General features: G+C 48.9%; 1 protein-coding gene across 1 annotated transcript; it reads right to left on the bottom strand.

Annotated features, from left to right (window-relative positions):
* Positions 1-11,929: 11,929 nt before the first annotated feature.
* Positions 11,930-13,991, bottom strand: LOC123057087 (uncharacterized). The gene is made up of 4 exons (XM_044480237.1): positions 13,911-13,991; positions 13,471-13,506; positions 12,511-12,780; positions 11,930-12,085 (listed from the first exon to the last, which is right to left on the bottom strand). Exons 1-4 carry the CDS (start codon positions 13,989-13,991, stop codon positions 11,930-11,932), a joined length of 543 nt encoding a protein of 180 aa, XP_044336172.1.
* Between the last annotated feature and the right edge of the window lie 8,098 nt (positions 13,992-22,089).

Here is a 22,089-nt window from a genome sequence, read left to right as displayed (position 1 = left end):
TCTTACGGTGAAGAATTCCCAACTGTCTCAAGAGCTGGACGAGTGCAAGGCCCAGCTGGAAGCCGCTGTTGCCGCATTGAAGGAGTCCAAAAAGGGTCCCCCTGGTAACTCTTTTGTCTATTGCAAAGAATATCCGTACCAAGTAGTATGCGGCGTATATGCACACCTAACAATAGATGTTGCAGGTGGCCCTGGAGTGAATCCGGAGGCCGTGGAGACGGATACGGCACGTGATGATCGACAGCGAAATGCTGGCGAGCACGTGCTAACGCGAGTCAGGCAAGAGAAAAATGATCTCCAAGATGCCAATATCCGGCTGGGCATGGAACTGAAGGATGTCCGAGCCCAGCTTGCGGACTCCGTGAAGGAGAATAAACGACTTCAGCGCGGCATTTTTAGTAAGTGCTTGAACGAACTTTTTAAAGGAGTTCGGCGAAGAAGCCTTCTAACAGCGTTATGTATGAAGGTATGCTGATGGGTCGTCCCGCGGAGGAGATACCCGGGTCCTCGGGTGATCTTCTGCCAGAGCTCTCACAACTGCACGAACAAGTTCGGCAAGTGATGCAGAGTATTGCCCAAGCCTTGTGGCCGTCCGTGTCCCCGCCAGGAGGCATGTGGGAGCTTATAGAGCAGCTGAAGGGAGCGTGGCAGCGCTTCCGGTTATGGAAGATATCAGCCTGCCGACAAGGTGCACGAGAAGCCTGGGCTATGGTGAAGACACGATACACCAAGGCTGACTCAAACCACATGGCCGAGGTCGGACCTATGGGGCCCGATGGGAAAGAGATCCCTATCAGTTTAGTGTATGGTCAAGTAGAATTATCCGCAAAGTATTCCCAACAGGATTGTAGGCTAGATAACCTGTTGGATGGTATAGAAGAAGAATTTAATCAGTCTTAGTGACTGTGTACTTCAAGTGACATATGTAATGTCCCTAGCCGGATTGTAAATCATTTGTCATGGCGGACCTTTTTGCTTCGACCTCTAGACCCGATAGTCCGGAGTGTATCCAAATACCCACTCGGTTATACAGAAACCAGGGTATGCATGGAAACCAGGCGCAGGGGTCATAAGTGCTTGAACAGACAAGTACCCAACTAGCTATGTTATTACATGGATAGTAAGAAACATCTTCCAGGGAGAATAGTTCCGTTAAGGGTTCCTTTCCCTGGGTACGCATGCCCTAATGTGCATGTCCGAACTGCGAGATGCAGGCTAAAAACATCCGGGGGCGTGTAGTAATTTAAATGAAAGTCATCTTTTATTTACTGACCGAATATTCCCTTAAGAATGCTAGATTTTGGCTTCACCCAGTCTGAGGTACACATCCGGCTGACCCGGCAGTAACAATCGCAGAGGTGCTCCCCTTATGCCCTAGCCGAATTAACGGGAACGTAGGGCATAAACACAAGAGCCAGGCAACCCAGCTTGGCCAAAACTTAAGTCATATCGATGCATATAATGGCGAAAAAAGGTACATGCGAAAGAATAACACATGTGCGGGGCATGAAGCCCGGAAAAATAACTAGGTTAAGCTTATGTATAGGAAGCCCCCAGGTATATTGAGCGCGGTTAGCGCGTCAAGATTGTGTAACCAAGACACAGGTTCAGCCCTTTAGGGCTTTGAAGAGAAAAGAGAGAAAGAAAGAGAGAGAAAAAACAGATGTGCAAAAAATTCATGGAGGTAAGGAGACGAACATAGAGTCCGGCGCTAGGCGTAGAATCTTCGGAGTCTCGCTGCATTCCATGGGTTTGGCTCGAGTCGATTATTTGATGCATCCCGTAGACGGTACGCTCCACCGGTCAGAACCTGGTCGATAATGAAGGGACCTTCCTATTTGGGCTTGAGCTTGTTCTTTTTCTTCTCCGGCAGGCGCAGAACTAGTTCACTGACGTTATAGGTTTTGGCCCGCACTTCTCTGCTTTGATACCTTCGAGCATGTTGCTAATAGAATGCGGAACGGGCTTTTGCCACATCGCGCTCCTCCTCCAGGGCATCCAAAATGTCATGCCGATCGAGCTCGGCCTCTCTTTCTTCGTACATGCGCACTCGAGGTGAGTCATGAATTATGTCGCAAGGCAGCACCGTCTCAGCGCCGTACACCATAAAAACAGTGTGTATCCGGTAGTGCGATTCGGCGTGGTCTGCAGCCCCCATAGTACGGAGTCGAGCTCCTCTACCCAATGGGTGTCTGATTCCTTTAAGGACCGGACTAATCTGGGTTTAATACCACTCATGATAAGACCATTCGCTCGTTCGACTTGACCATTAGTTTGCGGATGATAGACAGAAGCATAATCGAGCTTGATGCCCATGTTGCTGCACCAAAGTTTCACCTCGTCGGCTGTAAAGTTCGTGTCGTTGTCAGTGATGATGTTGTGGGGGATGCCATAACGGTGTACAACCCCGGATATGAAGTCTATCACCAGTCCGGATTCAGCCATTTTGACAGGTTTGGCTTCTATCCATTTGGTGAATTTGTCCACCATGACCAGTAAGTATTTTCTCTTATGGGTTCCCCCTCTGAGGGTTCCGACCATATCGAGCCCCCAGACCGCAAAGGGCCAAGTAATGGGGGTTGTTTGGAGGGAGATAGGTGGCATGTGGCTTTGGTTTGTAAAAAGCTGGCAACCAACACAATGTTGAACCAGATGATGTGCATCTGCCCGGGCCGTCGGCCAATAAAAACGTGTACGGAAGGCCTTACTTACAAGGGCCCGGGCTGCTGCGTGGTGGCCGCCGAGTCCGGCATGGATTTCTGCCAAAAGCTTCCTCCCTTCCTCTTCGGAGATGCACCTTTGAAGGACTCCGGTTGTGCTTTTCTTATAAATCTCTCCCTCATGGACCTTGTAGGCTTTAGATCGCCGCACTATGCAGCGAGCCTCGTTTTGGTCCTTGGGTAATTCCTGTCTAGTTAGGTAGGCCAGGAATGGTTCTGTCCACGGGGCGATGACGGCCATTATCACGTGGGCTGTTGGGGATATTACTACTGGGCATAAACCGGCCTACCTGGGCTGGATTAACTCCATCAGTGGTTCAAAGGTGTTAAAGCCCAAAGAGGCAGATAAAGGCCCAGGGCCCGTAGTCGGTTTACAACCTGTAGCCGTACATCAGCTTTGTGCACATACTTGTAATATGAGTTAGGAACAAGGAGAGACCAACCCGGATACGAGTATGAACCGGTGTTGGGACTCTCTGAACCGGCAGGCGTCACCCATGTATATAAGGGGACGACCCGGCGGCGGTTCAAGGACGACAGACAACGACTCGAGACATAGGCGAAGCTTATTCGCTCCCTAGTCATCGAAACACCCATCAATTCCATCACAACTAGAAGTAGGCTTTTACCTTCATTGAAGGGGCCGAACTAGTATAAACTCTCTTGCGTCCTTGTGTCCGCTTTAACCCCTTCAAGCTAACCCGTAGCGATGGCTCCACGACTAAGTCCTTTCTCTAGGACATCTGCCGTGACAAAACCACGACAGTTGGCGCCCACCGTGGGGCTATCGCACGATGGTTTCCGGTTCTTGGAGGGCCGCTTTGAAGGACTCGAGGGCTATGCTGTAGGCCGGATGACTAAGAGTCGTCGCGGCAGGCTCTACATCGACGATGCAGGCTGGGGCCCCGAGGCCGGCTCAGTTGAGTACGGGTACCGGGTCCCCTTTGGTAGCATTCACGTTTTCATTGGGAAGATCGGTGAACCGGGCCCTGAGCCGGACATCTGCACCGACCTCGTCGAGACGGCTCAGCGTGCGCAATCCGCCCGGGTTAAACCGGCCATGAAGCGTGCCTTCGTGGGAGTCATCCATGGAGGAAGTCATGAGGACGGATCGGGATTTCGCGGGGCGACTGTCATTTGTTCCGGTGACGAATCTTCGACCGGAGAAACTGAATCTCTTTGTCAGCTACAAGATGGCCGCATTGGGAGCTGTTCCGATGGCGACAGTATTCCGGACCCCTCTGATCTGCCCAACCGGGTTGGAGTATTCATGGCCGGAACACAAGCAGCGCTTCATTCTTCGACAGCTGCGGCAACGATTTCCGGTTCAGCAGCAGCAACGGCCGCCGGGGCAGGAGGCCCTATGCGCCCGCCGGCTGAGGTTCTATCAGAGCTATTTGATGCATTGGCTGTGCTTATGGCGGAAGTTAATCCGCCAGATCAGGACGTTCACAATACGGAGATTGCAAAGGTAAAGGAACAGATCACCCAGGCCAAGGCGGATCTGGCGGCTGAGGACACCAGGATGGCCGCAGAGCGGGCTGCTTTAGACACACAGGCCTATAGGCTTATGTTAGACCAGAGCGCATCACATGAAGTCATGAGGAGGAAGCACCGGTCCTGCTTACCTCCGGTTTTCGAGGCCAGAGACCTTTTCAACACTCCAGGGCCAAGAGCCGGCAATCCGCTGGAGGGGAACCGGGCGGAAGCCCCTGGGACCGGTGCACCGGTTCAGCCTCGTCAGATCGACCCGCCTCGTCAAAACACCGTTGTACCTCAGGCTGCTTTAACACCCCCAGGTCACTACTCCAGCCCAATGGACAATCTTGTTGCCGCTGCTGCACGGCCGGAAGCCATTCCAATTGAAGGTGACTCGCCACAAGCAGTAGAGACACGGCGGGTCAAGGAACTTCTGAGGACCGCTTTGGCCCAACAGGAAGCATACTCGTACAGCCGCGACCGGATCCACTCGACCCCTCGTCCAAGCCGGAGCTATAGCAGACATATGGATGAACCGGCAGTGTCGAGTAATGAACAACGTGGGGCACCCCGGGACAACAACCCGACGGGTGGTGCTGATGACGCTCAGGAAGTGGTGAACCGGGCCCGAGCGTGTAGGGAGGCCGGGTTAGCCGCACAGCATCAGGCTCGGCAGCTCACGCCGGTTCATCCAACCATTTCGATCGAACCTGGTGTTACTTCTAGTTCTTTGGGGGTGCCTTGCCTCGTCTCCGCTTTACGCAACGTGCGCTTGCCCAAGGATTTCAAAGGCCCACGCAAGGTACCAAATTATACAGCGGATCAACCACCAGAGACATGGGTAGAGAGCTATGAGATGGCCATGGAGATGCTTGATGTGGATGACATGGCGTGTGCGAAATACTTCACCATCATGCTTGAAGGAACGGCCCGTACTTGGTTAAAAAGCTTGCCCGCTAGTTCTATCAGTTCATGGGCCCAATTACGAGCCCGGTTTATCAACAATTTCAAGGATACCTGTAAACAGCCTATGTCGATAGTGGACTTAGCTGCATGCGTCCAGGAGGAAGGAGAGTCAACGACTCATTGGGTGCGCCGGGTTTCACAAGTGTTGCACTCCTCAGACCGCATCAACGCTGACACCGCAGTATTAACCCTAGAAGGCAACTGCCGGTTTGGGCCCCTGAAGTTGAAATTGGGACGGATGAAGCGTCATTGCACCGACATGGGGACCCTCATGGCCGCTTTGGTAAAATATGCTGATTCTGATAGTACCAAGGATCCCGAATCTGATGATGACAAGACAGGGAAGGGGAAGAAGAACAGCAGCTCCAAAGGTCAGCAGCATCACTGGGTAGGCAATGGCGGAGGAGGCAAGCGTAAAGCGGATGGCAACATGGATTTTGTGGCTAATACCAACGTACAGGACAATGGCCAGCGGCGCAAGGGTAGGCCGAAAAATCGTAATGGAGCGCCCAACCCCAACCCAAACCGCCTGAACTATCTGCTAAGCCAGCCCTGTCCAAGACATGGGACGAAGGAGGAGCCAGCAAACCACCTTTGGAAGGATTGCTTTATTATGCAGGAGTTCAAAATTTTTAATAATTTCCGGTATGATCATGGATCTGGCGGTGGCTCAGGGTCCGGGCCGGGTTACGGTGGAGGAAGTTCCGGTTCAGGATTTAATGGTAATCCGGGCGGGCATAATGGTCAAAATAGTCAGAACAACTAGGGTGGTTACAACCAACAGCAGCAACAATCAGGTTACCAAAGCAACCCAAAGCAGTTGAGTAATGGGCAGTACCATGTCTTTACCACTAGCTTGGACAAGCGAGACCGGAAGGTTCAGAGGCGGGCAGTCAACTCTGTTGAACCGGCCACACCCCATTATCTATGTTGGTCTGAACAGCCAATCATATGGAGCAGAGAGGATCACCCACTCCAGGTCGATAATCCGGGTCAGTTGGCTCTGCTGGTGGCGCCTCAGGTGGGAGGTTATAAGTTCACCAAGGTGCTCATGGATGGAGGGAGCAGTATTAACATCCTATACTATGAGACCTTCCGTCGTATGGGACTTACAGATAAGAATCTCAAACCGTCCAATACAGTATTCCACGGTGTAGTGCCTGGCAGATCAGCATATCCCGTTGGTAAGATAGCTCTTGAAGTGGCCTTTGGGGATGATCATGATTCCAGGTCGGAGACATTAACGTTTGAAGTGGTGAAAATCCAAAGTCCATATCATGCCCTGTTTGGGCGTCCGGCATACGCCAAGTTTATGGCTCGGCCCTGTTATGTGTATTTGCAGCTCAAGATACCGGGTCACAAGGGGATAACGGTTCACGGAAGCCGCAAAATCGCTTTGGAATGCGAGGAAGGAGATGCGGCTTATGCAGAGTCGGTTTGTGCCACCGAGGAGTTGAAGTACTATAAAGACAATGTTGATCCGGTGGACATGACTCCGTTGAAGAAGCCAACTACGGAGCATGATCTGGCCCTGAAGTTCAAATCGGCAGCAGAAACTAAGCTTGTTGACTTCGTACCTGGCGATTCGTCCAAGCAGTTCAGCATTAGTGCCAACTTGGATCCGAAATAGGAAAGTGCGCTCATCGAGTTCATCCGTGAGAATCGGGACATTTTTGCATGGAAGCCCTCTGACATGCCAGGTGTACCGAGGCAACTCGCTGAGCACACACTTAATGTGGATCCTAAATACAAACCGGTGAAACAGTTCCTCCGTCGGTTTAACGAAGAAAGACGCAAGGCGATTGGAGAAGAGGTAGCCAGGCTCTTAGCATCTGGTTTTATTATTGAAGTTTTTCACCTTGAGTGGCTTGCCAATCCGGTGCTAGTCCTTAAGAAAAACGGCACCTGGCATATGTGTGTGGATTACACAGATCTTAATAAAGCTTGTCCAGCAGATCCTTTTGCCCTCCCCCGTATTGATCAAATCATTGATGCTACGGCGGGTTGTGAGCATTTAAGTTTTTTGGATGCATATTCTGGCTATCATCAGATCAAAATGGAAGTTAAGGACCAGGAGAAGACGGCATTCATAACTCCCTTTGGAGCCTTCTACTATGTGTCTATGCCCTTTGGGCTCAAAAGTGCCCAGGCAACTTATCAACGGTGTGTACAAAATTGTCTTCACAAGCAGATTGGCCGTAACGTACATGCTTACGTGGATGATATCGTGGTTAAATCCAGGGAGAAGGAGACTCTGGTTGATGATTTGAAGGAAACCTTTGATAACCTGAGGACGTACAAGATGATGCTTAATCCGGACAAGTGTGTCTTTGGTGTACCGGCGGGCAAGTTATTGGGTTTTCTGGTGTCCAACAGGGGAATTGAGGCTAATCCGGAGAAGATCACAGCCATCACCTCCCTGGCTAAACCGAAGTGTATCAATGATGTTCAACGCTTGGCAGGCCGGATTGCCGCGTTAAGCCGGTTTATCAGCCGCCTTGGTGAGAAGGCGACCCCTTTGTATCAGATGTTGAAGAAGACGGATCAGTTCGTCTGGAGTTCTGCTGATGATGAAGCGTTTGAGGACTTAAAGCGGCAATTGGCCAATCTGCCTATGCTCGCCGCTCCCATTGACAAGGAGCCGTTACTGCTATATGTTGCTGCTAATGCTCGTGCGGTCAGCGTGGCTGTTGTGGTGGAACGAAAGGAGGCAGGTAAGGAGCATCCGGTTCAACGTCCGGTCTATTATATCAGCAAGGTACTCATTGAGTCCAAGCAAAGGTATCCGCGTTGGCAGAAGCTGGTGTACGGAGTTTTTATGGCAAGCCAGAAGCTTAAGCAATACTTCCAAGGGCACCCAATTACGGTGGTCAGTTCTGCTCCTTTGGGAGATATCATTCAGAACCGGGAAGCAACTGGCCGGATTGCAAAGTGGGCTATAGAGCTGGGGCCGTACGGTTTGAAATATGTGCCTCGGACGGCGATTAAGTCTCAAGCACTTGTTTATTTCATCAATGATTGGACAGAAATGCAAGCACCGGAAGAAAAGCCGGATCATACGTATTGGACCATCCATTTTGACGGATCCAGGCAGTTGGAAGGCTCGGGGGCTGGAGTCGTATTAACTTCCCCACGAGGTGATAAGTTTTGTTATGTTCTCCGTTTAATGTTCCCTTGTACTAACAATGCAGCTGAGTATGAAGCCTTGCTCCATGGTCTTCGGATGGCTAAGGAGATGAATCTAAGTCGAGTTAAGTGCTTCGGTGATTCGGACCTTGTGGCTCAGCAAGTGTCTGGCACTTGGGACTCCAAGGACCCACTCATGGCAGCATATCGTCGTGAGGTGGATATTGTTGCAGGTTATTTCAGAGGCTATCAGGTGGACCACGTGGACCGGCAGAAAAATGAAGCGGCGGACGCTTTAAGCCGGTTGGGCTCTCAGCGCAAACCGGTCCCACCCAATGTTTTTCTGGATGTGCTGCACAACCCGTCGGTGAAGTTCCCTCGTGAAGAGGATTTGGCCATTCCTGATCCGGAGGCTCAATTGGTGGCAGTTCTTCATGTTATTCCGGATTGGACGCTTCCTTATCTGGCGTACAAGAACCGGGGCGAGTTTCCAGAAGATGAGATTCTGGCCCGGCAGATAATCCGGCGATCCAAGTCCATGGCTGTCATCAACGGTGAGTTGCATCATTGCAGTGTATCGGGAGCTTTTCAATGTTGCGTGTCTCCTGAAGAAGGCCGTGAAATTTTGTGGGAGATCCACGAAGGAGATTGTGGTCACCACGCCGGTTCAAAATCTCTGGTGGCTAAAGCGTTTCGCCATGGTTTCTATTGGTTAACTGCTCATGCTGATGCGAAGGATCTGGTCAGACGATGTGATGGTTGCCAAAGGTTTTCAAGACGTGCTCATGTACAGGCTCAAGAATTGAGGATGATTCCAATTACTTGGCCATTTGCGACTTGGGGGCTAGATATGGTTGGGCCTTTCAAAAGGTCCAAAGATAAGAAGACCCACCTCCTGGTGGCGGTGGACAAGTTTACAAAGTGGGTGGAGGCAGAACCTGTTAGCAAGTGTGATGCGGCCACGGCGGTTCAGTTCATCAAAAAGGTGATTTTCCGGTTTGGCTTTCTGCACAGTATTATCACAGATAATGGTACCAATTTATCCAAAGGTGCTATGAAGGAGTTCTGCGAACGGGAGCACATCCGGCTCGACGTTTCATCAATGGCACATCCACAGTCCAATGGTCAAGCAGAAAGAGCTAATCAAGAGATCTTGAGAGGCATCAAGCCCCGGCTCATGGTTCCTTTGTAGAGAACACCGGGTTGTTGGGTAGAAGAATTACCATCTGTGTTATGGAGCATCAATACAACACCCAACAGGTCAACAGGATACACACCGTTCTTCATGGTTTATGGAGCGGAGGCGGTTCTCCCCAGCGATATCCGTCATGACTCACCTCGTGTCACGGCTTATGTTGAAGTGGACAACGAGACAACACGATAAGATGCTTTGGACCGGTTGGATGAAGAGCGTGACATCGCAGCCGCCCGGTCGGCGATTTACCAGCAGGATCTTCGTCGTTATCACAGTCGTCGAGTCAGAACCAGAGCCTTCCAGGAAGGAGATTTGGTGCTTCGGCTCATCCAAGATCAGACTGATATGCATAAACTATCCCCACCTTGGGAGGGGCCTTTCGTGGTCAGCAAGAATCTGCACAACGGGTCGTACTATCTGATCGATATTCGAGAGCATAAGGACTCACGTACATCAGAGGAGGAGACTAACAGGCCGTGGAATATAGCTTATCTTCGGCCTTACTATACCTGAGCCATTGGCTATACTTATGTACATACAATGTATATATTATGATTAAGTAAAATAAACCGGAACCTCGGCTAAAGCGGAGTATCTGTTCTTTTACATCATGTGAGGTTACACGGAGTTGCTCTAAAGCGGCCTCCGGTTTACCCCTTGAGTTCGCTTTGCTAAAAGCATCGTGTTATATCACTTGGAGGATTGGTCGTGTCCGAACCAATACCATGCCTCTTGATAGGCGAAAGCCACCAGATCACTTGGGGACTTGGTCATGTCTGAACCAGTCATGCCTCTTGATCGGCCTAAGGCCACAGAATCACTTGGGGGCTTGGTCGAACCCGAACCATGACCACGCCATTTGGTCGGCATAAAATGCCACAAGAATCACTTGGGGACCTGGCTAACTAGAACCATAGTTACACCTAACGAGAGCTTGGTCGTGTTTGGCCATGGTTACGCCATTTGATCAGCTTAAATAAGTCTTTTTTGGCAAACGTTTTTTTTCATTGCTTTTGCTTCATACTTTTCTTTGAAGGGGGTTTTTTGCTTTTTATTGTGTTTCTTAAACCGACAAAAAAAATTCAATTGACGGAACACAGTTCACGTCAATCCGGAGGCTATTTGACAGGTTTAATCCGCGTTGTTAACATCCTCTTATGGAGTAACACGGTATTTATCGTAACTCGGCACGGTTTACATGATAAACCAGCGTCATATATATATACAAGAGCTGTTATCTCCTCCAACAGTATGGGTTTGCAAAACTTCGCTTCAAGATTGGCCAAGCCAACTTCACGCTCAATGACGGCAGGTATTATGTATCTCAAAATTTGGTCATACTTAAAATTTTGTTTTGATTTCATATATGCAGACATCATATTGCGCCTGACGGTACAACCGCGGTGGCACTTGACGAATTTTTCATTTCAGAAAGTGTTTTGGAAAGTTCATTGCCACAGGAAGAACAAATTATGCACGAAGGCATATCAACATCAAAGGTATCAGCTAGCCTATTACAAGGCAACATGGTGCCCATAATAATATAATTGTTTTTCGTGAAGAAGAGGCGGTTTTAAACCGGCGTCCGGTTCAAGCTTGGTCACCAGCCTGGCCTGATGGTTGTGGGTCGTCCTGCGCCGCTTCAGCCTCCGTATCCCTACCCAGTGGCTGGAAATCCACAGTTGTCCAGTCATTCCCATTAATGCTTGAAAAACAGCTTCATCGTGGATCAGCAAGGACGGGTCAATATCGGGAGCGTAAGTATGCTTACGGATTGGAGGAATCAGATTTTCCGATTCATGGATTGGCGCAGCTATTCACTTGTTCTGACTGTCATATTGCACTTGATAACGAGACAAGTCTGCTTCCTCAGCCAACTGACAAGCTAGTGGATGCACCTCCCGATTTATCGCTCGTAGATCCGCTTCACCGAATTCTGATCCGTCTTCCTTCAAGCTGGGATAGCCCTGAGCCGCTTCAACAGGATCAAAATCCGGCACCCAGGCTTTTGCCCGGATTAAAGCATTGATTGCGCCGGTTCGAGCAGCGGATTTCTTTAGCTCTTCAATTCGGGCAGGAAGCACCGACAGTTTCATCAGAGTATCTTGAATCAAAGTAGGCGCCGGTTTGTTATGAGAGGTGGTACAGATGATCCACTCGGCACCAGTATACAATTGTTCAACCAATGTATAGGCGGCTTTTAGCTTCTTCCGTACATCTGACCCCAAGTGACCAATGCGTGTCCCTGAAATACCATAAAGGGTTAATAAGCCGGCGACTTTTTCAGAAGGTAGAGCCAATTCAGTAGGAAAACTGGCTTACCAAAGATAGCAGCAGTCATGGCATGCACGTGCTGCTTTATGCTGGTCAGTTCATCTGCCACTGGTTTTAGTGCAGCCTCAGCATCCTCTGCTCATTTGATCAAAGCGGACTTCTCAGTGGCCTAGTTCGCCCGTTTCTTTTTGAATTTTTCCTTAAGTTGTTCCATGGCGCTTAAAGCACTGGCCAATTCCTCTTTTGCTTTGGAGGTTTCAGCTTGTTGGGTTTTCAGGGCTTCTTGAAGATCGATGACTTGGTTCTCTTTCGTCTTCAGCTCCGCCTGCACGCATACAGATATATGCTTCAGCAAACTGGTAGAAGGATTCAAGTACCAACCACATAACAAGCTATGCGCTTAGTACTTGGGGGCTAATGCATATTTGATCTAAAGTGGCCCCCGATTTACCCCTTCATCTTTCGATTGTTTACAAAGTCCCAAGATCAATACAAGTATTCAACTTGGCACTTAGGGGCTAATGGATATTTGATCATATATATTCTGATACGGCAGTTTCAATTACTTAAAGTACCGGTTTAACTACGCTAAAGTTGAACCGGCCCTTGGGGGCTACATCAGCAAATTTCAAAGCAACAAGATTTATATTATTTAAGTCCCGGTTTGAAAGAATATTCCAAATCGGCCCTTGGGGGCTAGGAGAGTCAGGAATGGAAGCATACAAGCAAGAAGAAGCATATGGAAATTACCTCATATTTGTCTTTCATCATGTTGACCAGACCGGCTTCATAGTCACGGCTGGTATACAGCCGGTTCAAATAGCCGGAATGGATATCTTGGGCGTTCAGAGCAGCGTAAGTCGTCAGATCAGCGTTCCACTTGCCTTTACCAAAGGCAGCAAGTTCTTCCTTGGCAGAATGTTTGGATAAAGCGACAGGATTGTTTGGCTCAGTATGGCCAGTACCATTAATGACAACCTCATCATCTTTGGTACCGTCGGTTTGCACTGGAGCTGTTGGCTTGTCAATAGGCTTTGCTGGACCGGTGGAGCTTTCAATCCGGATGGAACCTGTAGGCTGATGGGTAGGATCTGAGGTGTCAGTGGGTCTCTCTTCTGCAATAAGATCATCATCTTATTGCGGTGGATCGTTGGGAATATCCTCAGGAATAGCCGCTTCAGCATTGGGTGTCTTGTCCGCTTCAAGAACGACATCCTCTTCGGCCACTTTGTCCAGGCGGGCCTTCTTGCTTGGCCTAGGTTTGGCCCTGAGAAGGATAACAAAATCAAATATAGAATATGTTCTAAGGCAATGTACTGCAAACATTGCAATAAGTATAGCTTACCCAAACACCGTTTTGAGCGGTGGGAGCTGAGTAGCCGATGACTCGCCAGAAGATGAGTGGGAAGTAACCTGATAATTGGAGTCAGACAGAGTAAGAGGTTGACGAAAGCAGCCCGCTTTAGGACAAGCACTGACAAGCAAATTAGAGACCTCGTAATGGCGTTTCCGAACCGGACTGTTCGGTAAACCAGCGGAGGTAACTACCTGGCCGATGTGCCGGGTGGTGCGGCGAGCTTCGTGCTGTTGGGTCTTCATAAGAAGTTTAGGATCCAAATAAGCAAGACGATGAGAAAATTTAACTTTCCGGTTTGCCTGACGGATTTTTTGTGAAGGCAAGGTTTCTGAATCGGAAGAGAGAATAATTACCTCGGCAACATCTGCGTGGCTGGCTTCGACATCATCCTGACAAATATCATCATCAATAAGACGCATGAAAAATAAACCAAGTGAGTCAAGCTCTACCTCAAAATCCGGATTATCAACCTCATCGTCAGGAGCCGGATTAGAAGAGGCGGTGGTTCTTTTCCTATGGGCAGTCTTCTTCACAGCTTTAGTCTTTTGTCGGGCTGCTCTTTCCGGTTTGTCTGGTTTTTCTGGCTTCTCCTGCGGCAGTTTTTTGCTCCAAAATGGATCATCGCCCTGATTATGCAGACACTGATATTAAAAACAATGACCAGACATATCAATAACAGATTCAGTAAAGGGAAAAGTCAAAGTCTTATAGCTGGCGGTTTGTTGGTGGCACAGAAGGGAAGCAGGCCGGTTCTGGTGTAGATGTGTTCCGGTTCATTCAGTATCTTACGCACAGCCTCTATGATTTCTTCACTAGAGAGCTGGAGTCTTGAGTGTCGCAGTGGGTCATCAACACGATCAGTATACTGGCACATCAAACCGTAGCGCAGACTAAGAGGCAGTATGCTCCATGATATCCAACAGCGAGCAAGATCAACCCCTGTTAAACTGTTGGCCATAAAAGCTCTGAGCTTTGATAGCTGAGGAGCATATTTACTTCTCTCCTGTGAAGTCAATCTTTGTGGAGAAGGGTGTGTGTTGCTGAGCCGCTCCGGTCGAAAGCCAGGCAAGGGATTCTCACCAGCAGGGGAGGTGTCTTTACAGTAGAACCATGTCTGATTCCATTCTTTGCGGTGGCTATGCAGTTTTGCGTGAGGGTATGTGACCTCTTTCCTTTTCTGAATCGCCACACCACCCAGCTCCGTATTGGAGCCGTCAGTAAATTCAGTACAACGGTTTAGATGGAATAGGTCTCTGAATAGTTCCACTATGGGCTCCTCTTGAAAGAACGCTTCACAGAGCACTTGGAAGTGACACATATTTGTAACAGAGTTGGGGCCAGTATCTTGTGGATGGAGCTGGAAATCGGCTAAGACATCCCGGTAAAATTTAGAACCGGGCGGCTTAAAGCCCCGGGCTAAGTGATCTACGAAAACAACAACCTCTCCTTCTCGAGGTGAGGGAGGGCATTCTTTGCCAGGAGCCCTCCAATGGATTGTATCCTTACTGCCTAAAGCACCAATCAGGACTAAATCGTCCAGTTCAGCCTCTGTGACGCGGGAAGGAACCCAATTGCACTCATACACTTGCTTGGCCATGACGGAATCTACAAGGTAAAAGATCCCGGTTCAAAAATGCATTGATTAAAATGCACTGGTATGTACATTGTTAAACCGGAAACAGCCCTATCTAAACCGGAGTTTCATGAAGCAACCTACATCTGGCGGTTCAACAAGGGGACTAATGGCATATACCGGTTTGGAAAATTTTCTATAAGGTTAAACCGCCTGACCTAAACATTGAAGCAATTGAGATTGCGGATGGTTAAGTATGCAGAAACAGGTTTCACAAGATCTTATTACGGCATTGGTCTGAAGCAAGTTCAGAAAATAAGAAAAATAGTCGAAGATCAAAGCAGAACAGTATTGAATCAATGAGCAGAAGTATATATGAGATCTATGGTTTTGGGCAGGAAACTAGCGGCGGATACTGAAAGTTACCGCTACACAAAGCAAGGGTTTACATGTGCATCTAGGAGCTAATACATGAGTATGAACAAGTGATGAACACCGCAAGAACACGAAGCCCTAGATCAGATCTATATTGAGAAGAACAGAAGACCTACCAGAGCTGAGGAAAACGCGGAAGGTCGCCGCGGCTTTCTGGCGCGTTCAAGTTGATGCAGCGGCCAAGGGTGATGCAGAAGACGATGGCGGCGGCGGAGCTCTGAGACTGGCGACGCGAGGAAGAGGAAGAGGAAGGGCACGAAGGGAAGAAAAGAAATGACCCTTCGGGCCTATTTATAAGGCAAAGGACATGTGTCAGGCGCGGGAATCAAGGGACCGCAGATTTTGGAAGTAGGGCGGTCACCTCGGTCATTGCAAATCTATTAAACAAGAAGATATCATGGATGTTTTCTTTATGACAGATGATGTCATGCCGGTTTACAGCAAACAGAGAAGATGACGTCACGGTGGTTCAACAACTACAAGAAGATGTTGAAGACGAAGATTTTTGCTAAGGATTGACATGAACCTGTTCAAATCAATCTGGGGCCTAATGTTGGGGATATTACTACTGGGCATAAACCGGCCTACCTGGGCCGGATTAACTCCATCAGTAGTTCAAAGGTGTTAAAGCCCAAAGAGGCAGATAAAGGCCCAGGGCCCGTAGTCGGTTTACAACCTGTAGCCGTACATCAGCTTTGTGCACATACTTGTAATATGAGTTAGGAACAAGGAGAGACCAACCCGGATACGAGTATGAACCGGTGTTGGGACTCTCTGAACCGGCAGGCGTCACCCATGTATATAAGGGGACGACCCGGCGGCGGTTCAAGGACGACAGACAACGACTCGAGACATAGGCGAAGCTTATTCGCTCCCTAGTCATCGAAACACCCATCAATTCCATCACAACTAGAAGTAGGCTTTTACCTTCATTGAAGGGGCCGAACTAGTATAAACTCTCTTGCGTCCTTGTGTCCGCTTTAACCCCTTCAAGCTAACCCGTAGCGATGGCTCCATGACTAAGTCCTTTCTCTAGGACATCTGCCGTGACAAAACCACGACATGGGCTGAAGGTGTTATTTCGGTGGCAGAGCCTCCGATTGTGTAAGAGTATTCGGTATCTGGGGTTGTGGCCGAGTCCGGACTATTTTTGCCGGTGTCCCCTTCCCATACCAAGGATGGTTTAAACAGTCTTTCTAGGAAGATGTTTGGTGGGACAGGGTCGCATTTAGCGCCGATACGTGCTAGGATGTTCGCTGCCTGGTTGTTTTCTCGAGCCACATGGTGGAATTCCAGCCCCTCAAACCGGGCTGACATGTTGAGGATGGCATTGCGATATGCGGCCATTTTCGGATCCTTGGCATCGAAGCCTCCATTTATTTGGGATATTGCGAGGTTCGAGTCCCCATGCACCTCTAGGCATTGGATGCCCATGGAGACTGCCATCCGGAGGCCGTGTAATAGGGCCTCGTATTCGGCTGCGTTATTGGAGTCCGTATATAGTATTTGGAGCACGTATTGCACCATGTCTCCAGTGGGGGACGTCAGGACGACGCCAGCCCCTAGACCAGCCAGCATTTTAGAGTCGTCGAAGTGCATGATCCAATTGGAGTATGCGCCGTACTCTTTAGGGAGTTCGGCTTCTGTCCATTCGGCTACGAAATCGGCCAGTACTTGCGACTTAATGGCTCGCCGTGGCTTATATGTTATGTCGAACGGGAGGAGCTCGATGGCCCATTTGGCAATCCGGCCCATGGCATCACGGCTGTTTATTATGTCATTGAGTGGTACTTCAGATGCCACCGTAATCGAACACTCTTGAAAGTAGTGTCGCAATTTTCGAGATGCCATAAATACCGCGTATGCTATCTTTTGGTAATGTGGGTACCGTGATTTGCATGGAGTGAGGACGGTGGATACATAATATACCGGCTTTTGAAGCGGGAATTTATGTCCGTCCATCTCTCGTTCGATGACGAGCATTGCGCTTACAACTTGGTGGGTTGCCGCTATATATAATAGCATTGGTTCGCCAATAGTTGGCGTGGCCAGGATGGCTTTGATTTCTTCCAGTTCGGTCGTGGCTGCGTTCGTCCACTCAAAGTGTTCGGTGCACTGAAGAAGGCGATAAAGGGGAAGTGCCTTTTCTCCTAATCGGGAGATAAAGCGTCTTAAAGCCGCCATGCATCCAGTCAATTTCTGGATTTGCTTGAGGTCAGTTGGGATAGCCAACTGTGATAGAGCTCGGATTTAGCCGGATTTGCTTCAATTCCTCTACTAGAGACGTTGAAGCCCAGGAGCTTTCCGGCGGGAACACCGAAAACGCATTTTTCCGGATTGAGCTTAATGTCGTATGTTCGGAGATTGGTGAACGTGAGCCTCAAGTCGTCTATTAAGGAGTCGACATATCAGCGCATGATCCAGACATGTCTGGAAAAACAGAAGAGGCCGTATGGTGTTATAAATGCTGTTGCGGCTTGATCAGACTCCGCCATCTTAATCTGGTGGTAACCGGAGTATGCGTTGAGGAAGCACAATGATTTGATCGATGCGAGGGAGTGGGAAGGGATCCTTTGGGAAAGCCTTGTTAAGGTCTTTGAAGTCGACACATAGGCGCCAGGATTTGTCCTTCTTTGGTACCATCACCAGGTTTGCTAGCCAATCCGGATGTTTTATTTCTTTAATGAATCCGGCTTCCAGCAGCTTGGCCAGCTCCTCTCCCATGGCTTGTCACTTAGGTTCAGAGAAACGCCGAAGAGTCTGCTTGACCGACTTGAATCCTTTTAGAATATTAAGGCTATGCTCGGCCAATCTGCGTGGGATTCCTGGCATGTCTGAAGGATGCCAGGCGAATATATCCCAATTCTCACACAGAAACTCCCATAATGCAGCGTCTACAGCGGGGTCTAACTGCGCCCCAATGGATGCTGTTTTTGTAGGGTCTGTTGGATAGACTTGGAATTTAACTATTTCGTCCGCTGGTTTAAAGGAGGTGGACTTGGATCTTTTGTCTAGTATCACGTCATCCCTGTCCACCATGGAGCGCGGCGCAGTTAACTCCTCCGCCACAAGGGCTTCGGATAATGCCTCGAGGGCTAGTGCGGCTGTTTTTTTCTCGGCACGGAGTGCTATGTCCGGATCACTAGCTAGAGTGATAATTCCCTTGGGTCCAGGCAATTTGAGCTTCATGTAAACGTAATGGGGTATGGCTTGAAAAATCGTGAATGCCTCCCGCCCTAGAAGGGCGTGGTATCCGCTACAGAACGGGCCACTTGGAATGTAATTTCTTCGGACCTGTAATTCTCCGGAGTGCCGAATACCACATCAAGTGTGATTTTCCCAGCGCAACGTGCCTCCCGACTAGGGATGATTCCTCGGAAGTTCGTACTGCTTTGCTCAATACGGTTGCTGTCTATGTCCATTTTTGGAGAGTTTCCTCATAGATGAGGTTAAATCCGCTGCCGCCATCCATGAGCACCTTAGTGAGCCGAAAGCCGTCTACAATTGGACTGAGGACCAAAGCGGCTGGTGCTCGGGCTGTTCGAAATTTAGGTTCGTCACTGGCGTTGAAGGTGATAGCTGTGTCGCTCCATGGATTTATTGCTGCCACGTGGCAGACTTCGGCAAGGCCGCGGAGTGCTTGCTTACGCCTATTATTTGAGGCGAAGGTCTCAAAGACCGTTAATACGGTGTTGATATCCGTGGGAAGGTGCTCTGAGGTATTTTGGGTGAGAAGATCCTCACCACTTTTGGCCACCTGCCGGAGTACCCAAATGCTCTAAGGTTGTGTGTTGATATGGTATCCGCTGTACTATGGATTTTGCAGGGCCCGTTGAGCCATCCCTCCAATACGGTTCCACGCCCTATAGTGGGCTTTTGCTTCTTTGTAATTGAGTCAGGCGACATATTAGAGTGCGCCCTTTTAGTTTGGATTGGGGGTTTTGTCAAAGCCGGATTATCCCAAAATTGCGTTTGGGTTTTCCAGGCACTTTCCATCACACAGTATTTCCGTACTATGTCCGCCAAGTCAGCGAAGTGTACTACGTCACGGTGACTTATGGCGTTGAGGACTCCCTTGTCCATGCAATTGTTGCAAAAGAACGAAATTGCATCTTCCTCGCGACAGTCCTTGACCTTGTTCGTTACAAGGAGGAATCTGGCCCAATAGTGATGTACTGTCTCTTGGGGCGCTTGCCTAATGTGGGAAAGATAGTTTGTATTTGGGTGGGTGGGTGGATTTAAGTCCAGACCTTGACCCAATCAGTGATCCTGGGGCAGGGGAGTTTCTGATCTTGGAAGTTTGGGCTCCGGGATGTTGCCCTGCGGGTTCGGTATGCGGCCTGGTTCTGGATTCAGGGTTAGGGCGGCGTCCTCCCGTGAGCGAGTATCCTGATCGGAGAGCTCGGGAATCCAGACATAGTTCATCCTCAGGATAGAGGGGGAATCGCCGCATTGCTCCTCCACCACCGCTATCTGATGGGTGACCGGCGGAGAGTTAATCTCCCTTTGGTCGGGTTTAAGCCCGATCCGATCGTAGTCCGTAGTGAATCCCAGAGCGGCAATGCGATCCAAGAGCTCATTCAAAGAGGAGAGCTCCATTGGATCCATCTGCTCGGCAAATTTTGAGCCGATGTGGAGGTTATTTTCGATGACCCGAGAGGTCATCGTCGGTGCAGCGGCCGAGCGGGCGGTCATGATGAAGCCGCCTAGTCGGAGAGTTTGGCCTACAGCCAGGGCTCCCCCAGAGGTGATGTTGTCCTTGACAATGAGGCGAGCCATCTTCCTTATGATGACAACACAGTGGAACTCTCACCAATGTCGGTGTCAACACCGGCGGATCTCGGGTAGGGGGTCCTGAACTGTGCGTCTAAGGCGGATGGTAACAGGAGGCAAGGGACATGATGTTTGCCCAGGTTCGGGCCCTCTTGATGGAGGTAAAACCCTACGTCCTGCTTGATTGTTCTTGATGATATGAGTATTACAATAGTTGATCTACCACGAGATCAGAGAGGCTAAACCCTAGAAGCTAGCCTATGGTATGATTGTATGTTGTCCTACGGACTAAAACCCTCCGGTTTATATAGACACCAGAGGGGGCTAGGGTTACACAAGGTTGGTTACAAAAGGAGGAGATATACATATCCATATTGCCCAGCTTGCCTTCCACGCCAAGTAAAGTCCCATCCGAACACGAGACGAAGTCTTCAATCTTGTGTCTTCATAGTCCAATAGTCCGGCCAAAGGATATAGTCCGGCTGTCCGGAGACCCCCTAATCCAGGACTCCCTCACACACATTTTCATCTTGACTCTCTGGTAGAAACTTTGGGGCACTCTTTGAAGTACTTTGTGTTGGTTTGAGTAGATGAATCTGAGATTGTGTGATGCATATCGTATAATCTTACCCACGGATACTTGAGGTGACATTGGAGTATCTAGGTGACATTAGGGTTTTGGTTGATTTGTCTTAAGGTGTTATTCTAGTACGAACTCTATGATAGATTGAACGGAAAGAATAGCTTCATGTTATTTTACTACGGACTCTTGAATAGATCGATCAGAAAGGATAACTTTGAGGTGGTTTCGTACCCTACCATAATCTCTTCTTTTGTTCTCCGCTATTAGTGACTCTTTGTTGCATGTTGAGGGATAGTTATATGATCCAATTATGTTATTATTGTTGAGAGAACTTGCACTAGTGAAAGTATGAACCCTAGGCCTTGTTTCAACGCATTGCAATACTGTTTGTGCTCACTTTTATCATTAGTTACCTTGTTGTTTTTATAATTTCAGATTACAAAAACCTTTATCTACCATCCATATACCACTTGTATCACCATCTCTTCGCCGAACTAGTGAACCTATACAATTTACCATTGTATTGGGTGTGTTGGGGACACAAGAGACTCTTTGTTATTTGGTTGCAGGGTTGCTTGAGAGAGACCATCTTCATCCTATGCCTCCTACGGATTGATAAACCTTAGGTCATCCACTTGAAGGAAATTTGCTACTGTCCTACAAACCTCTGCACTTGGAGGCCCAACAACGTCTACAAGAAGAAGGTTGTGTAGTAGACATCAACCCTCAGCCCCGAGGGAGAACTACTCCCTCCTCGTCATGGAGAGCGCCGGGATGACAAAGATGGCCACCGGAGAGGGATTCCCCCCCCCCTCCGGTAGGGTGCCGGAACAGGTCTAGATTGGTTTTCGGTGGCTACGGAGGCTTTTGGTGGCAGAACTCCCGATCTAGGTTTCTTTCTGGAAGTTTTGGGTTATATAAGAGGTGTTGGAGTCGGGAACAAGGCAGGGGCTCTCCAGGCTATCCACGAGGCAGGGGGCGCACCCCCCACCCTCATGGGCAGTCTGAGACTCTTCTAGGCCTATTATTTTACTTCATGGCCTTCTTCTGGTCCAAAAATAAGTTCCGTGAAGTTTCAGGTCAATTGAACTCCGTTTGGTTTTCCTTTTCTGCGATACTCAAAAACAACAACAAAATAGAAACTGGCACTGGGCTCTAGGTTAATAGGTTAGTCCCAAAAATCATATAAAAATAGCATATAAATGCATATAGAACATCTAAGGTTGATAATATAATAGCATGGAACAATAAAAAATTATAGATATGTTGGAGACGTATCAGGGAAACAATGGGAAGCAGTAAGGCTTACAAGATGGTACTAGCTATTATACCTTGCCTTTTTTCTTCATTTGCCTCGTTTCCAATATAGAGAAGATATTTATGCACATCCTTGTTTTCAGTGTTCACTGATGATTACCTCTCAAACCACCTCTGTGGTCAGGAGGCGGGCAAAGTTTTCATACAACACCCACGGTTCAATATTGAAGTGTTCCTGAAGAGGTAGAAGGATGGACGGTCAATCATCCACATGCACTGGCCTAAAATTGCAAAGACCTTCAACATGAATAAAGGCTCAATATTCGCCTTCCGCTTCGGCAGTTTTCCAAA

This window comes from Triticum aestivum, chromosome 3A, assembly GCF_018294505.1.
Source record: "Triticum aestivum cultivar Chinese Spring chromosome 3A, IWGSC CS RefSeq v2.1, whole genome shotgun sequence".
In the NCBI taxonomy this organism is placed as follows: domain Eukaryota; kingdom Viridiplantae; phylum Streptophyta; class Magnoliopsida; order Poales; family Poaceae; genus Triticum; species Triticum aestivum.
This window is presented reverse-complemented; position numbering and strand designations above follow the sequence as displayed.

What these genes read in the sequence shown, in the direction of transcription:
- LOC123057087 (XM_044480237.1), bottom strand. Translation starts at nt 13,991, where the DNA reads ATGTGCCAGTATACTGATCGTGTTGATGACCCACTGCGACACTCAAGA. An exon ending in GTGAAGAAATCATAGAGGCT is followed by an intron (nt 13,507 to 13,910) that starts GTGCGTAAGATA and finishes GATATTTGTCAG; the next exon opens with GATGATGTCGAAGCCAGCCA. An exon ending in GCCACGCAGATGTTGCCGAG is followed by an intron (nt 12,781 to 13,470) that starts GTAATTATTCTC and finishes CCTATTGACAAG; the next exon opens with CCAACAGCTCCAGTGCAAAC.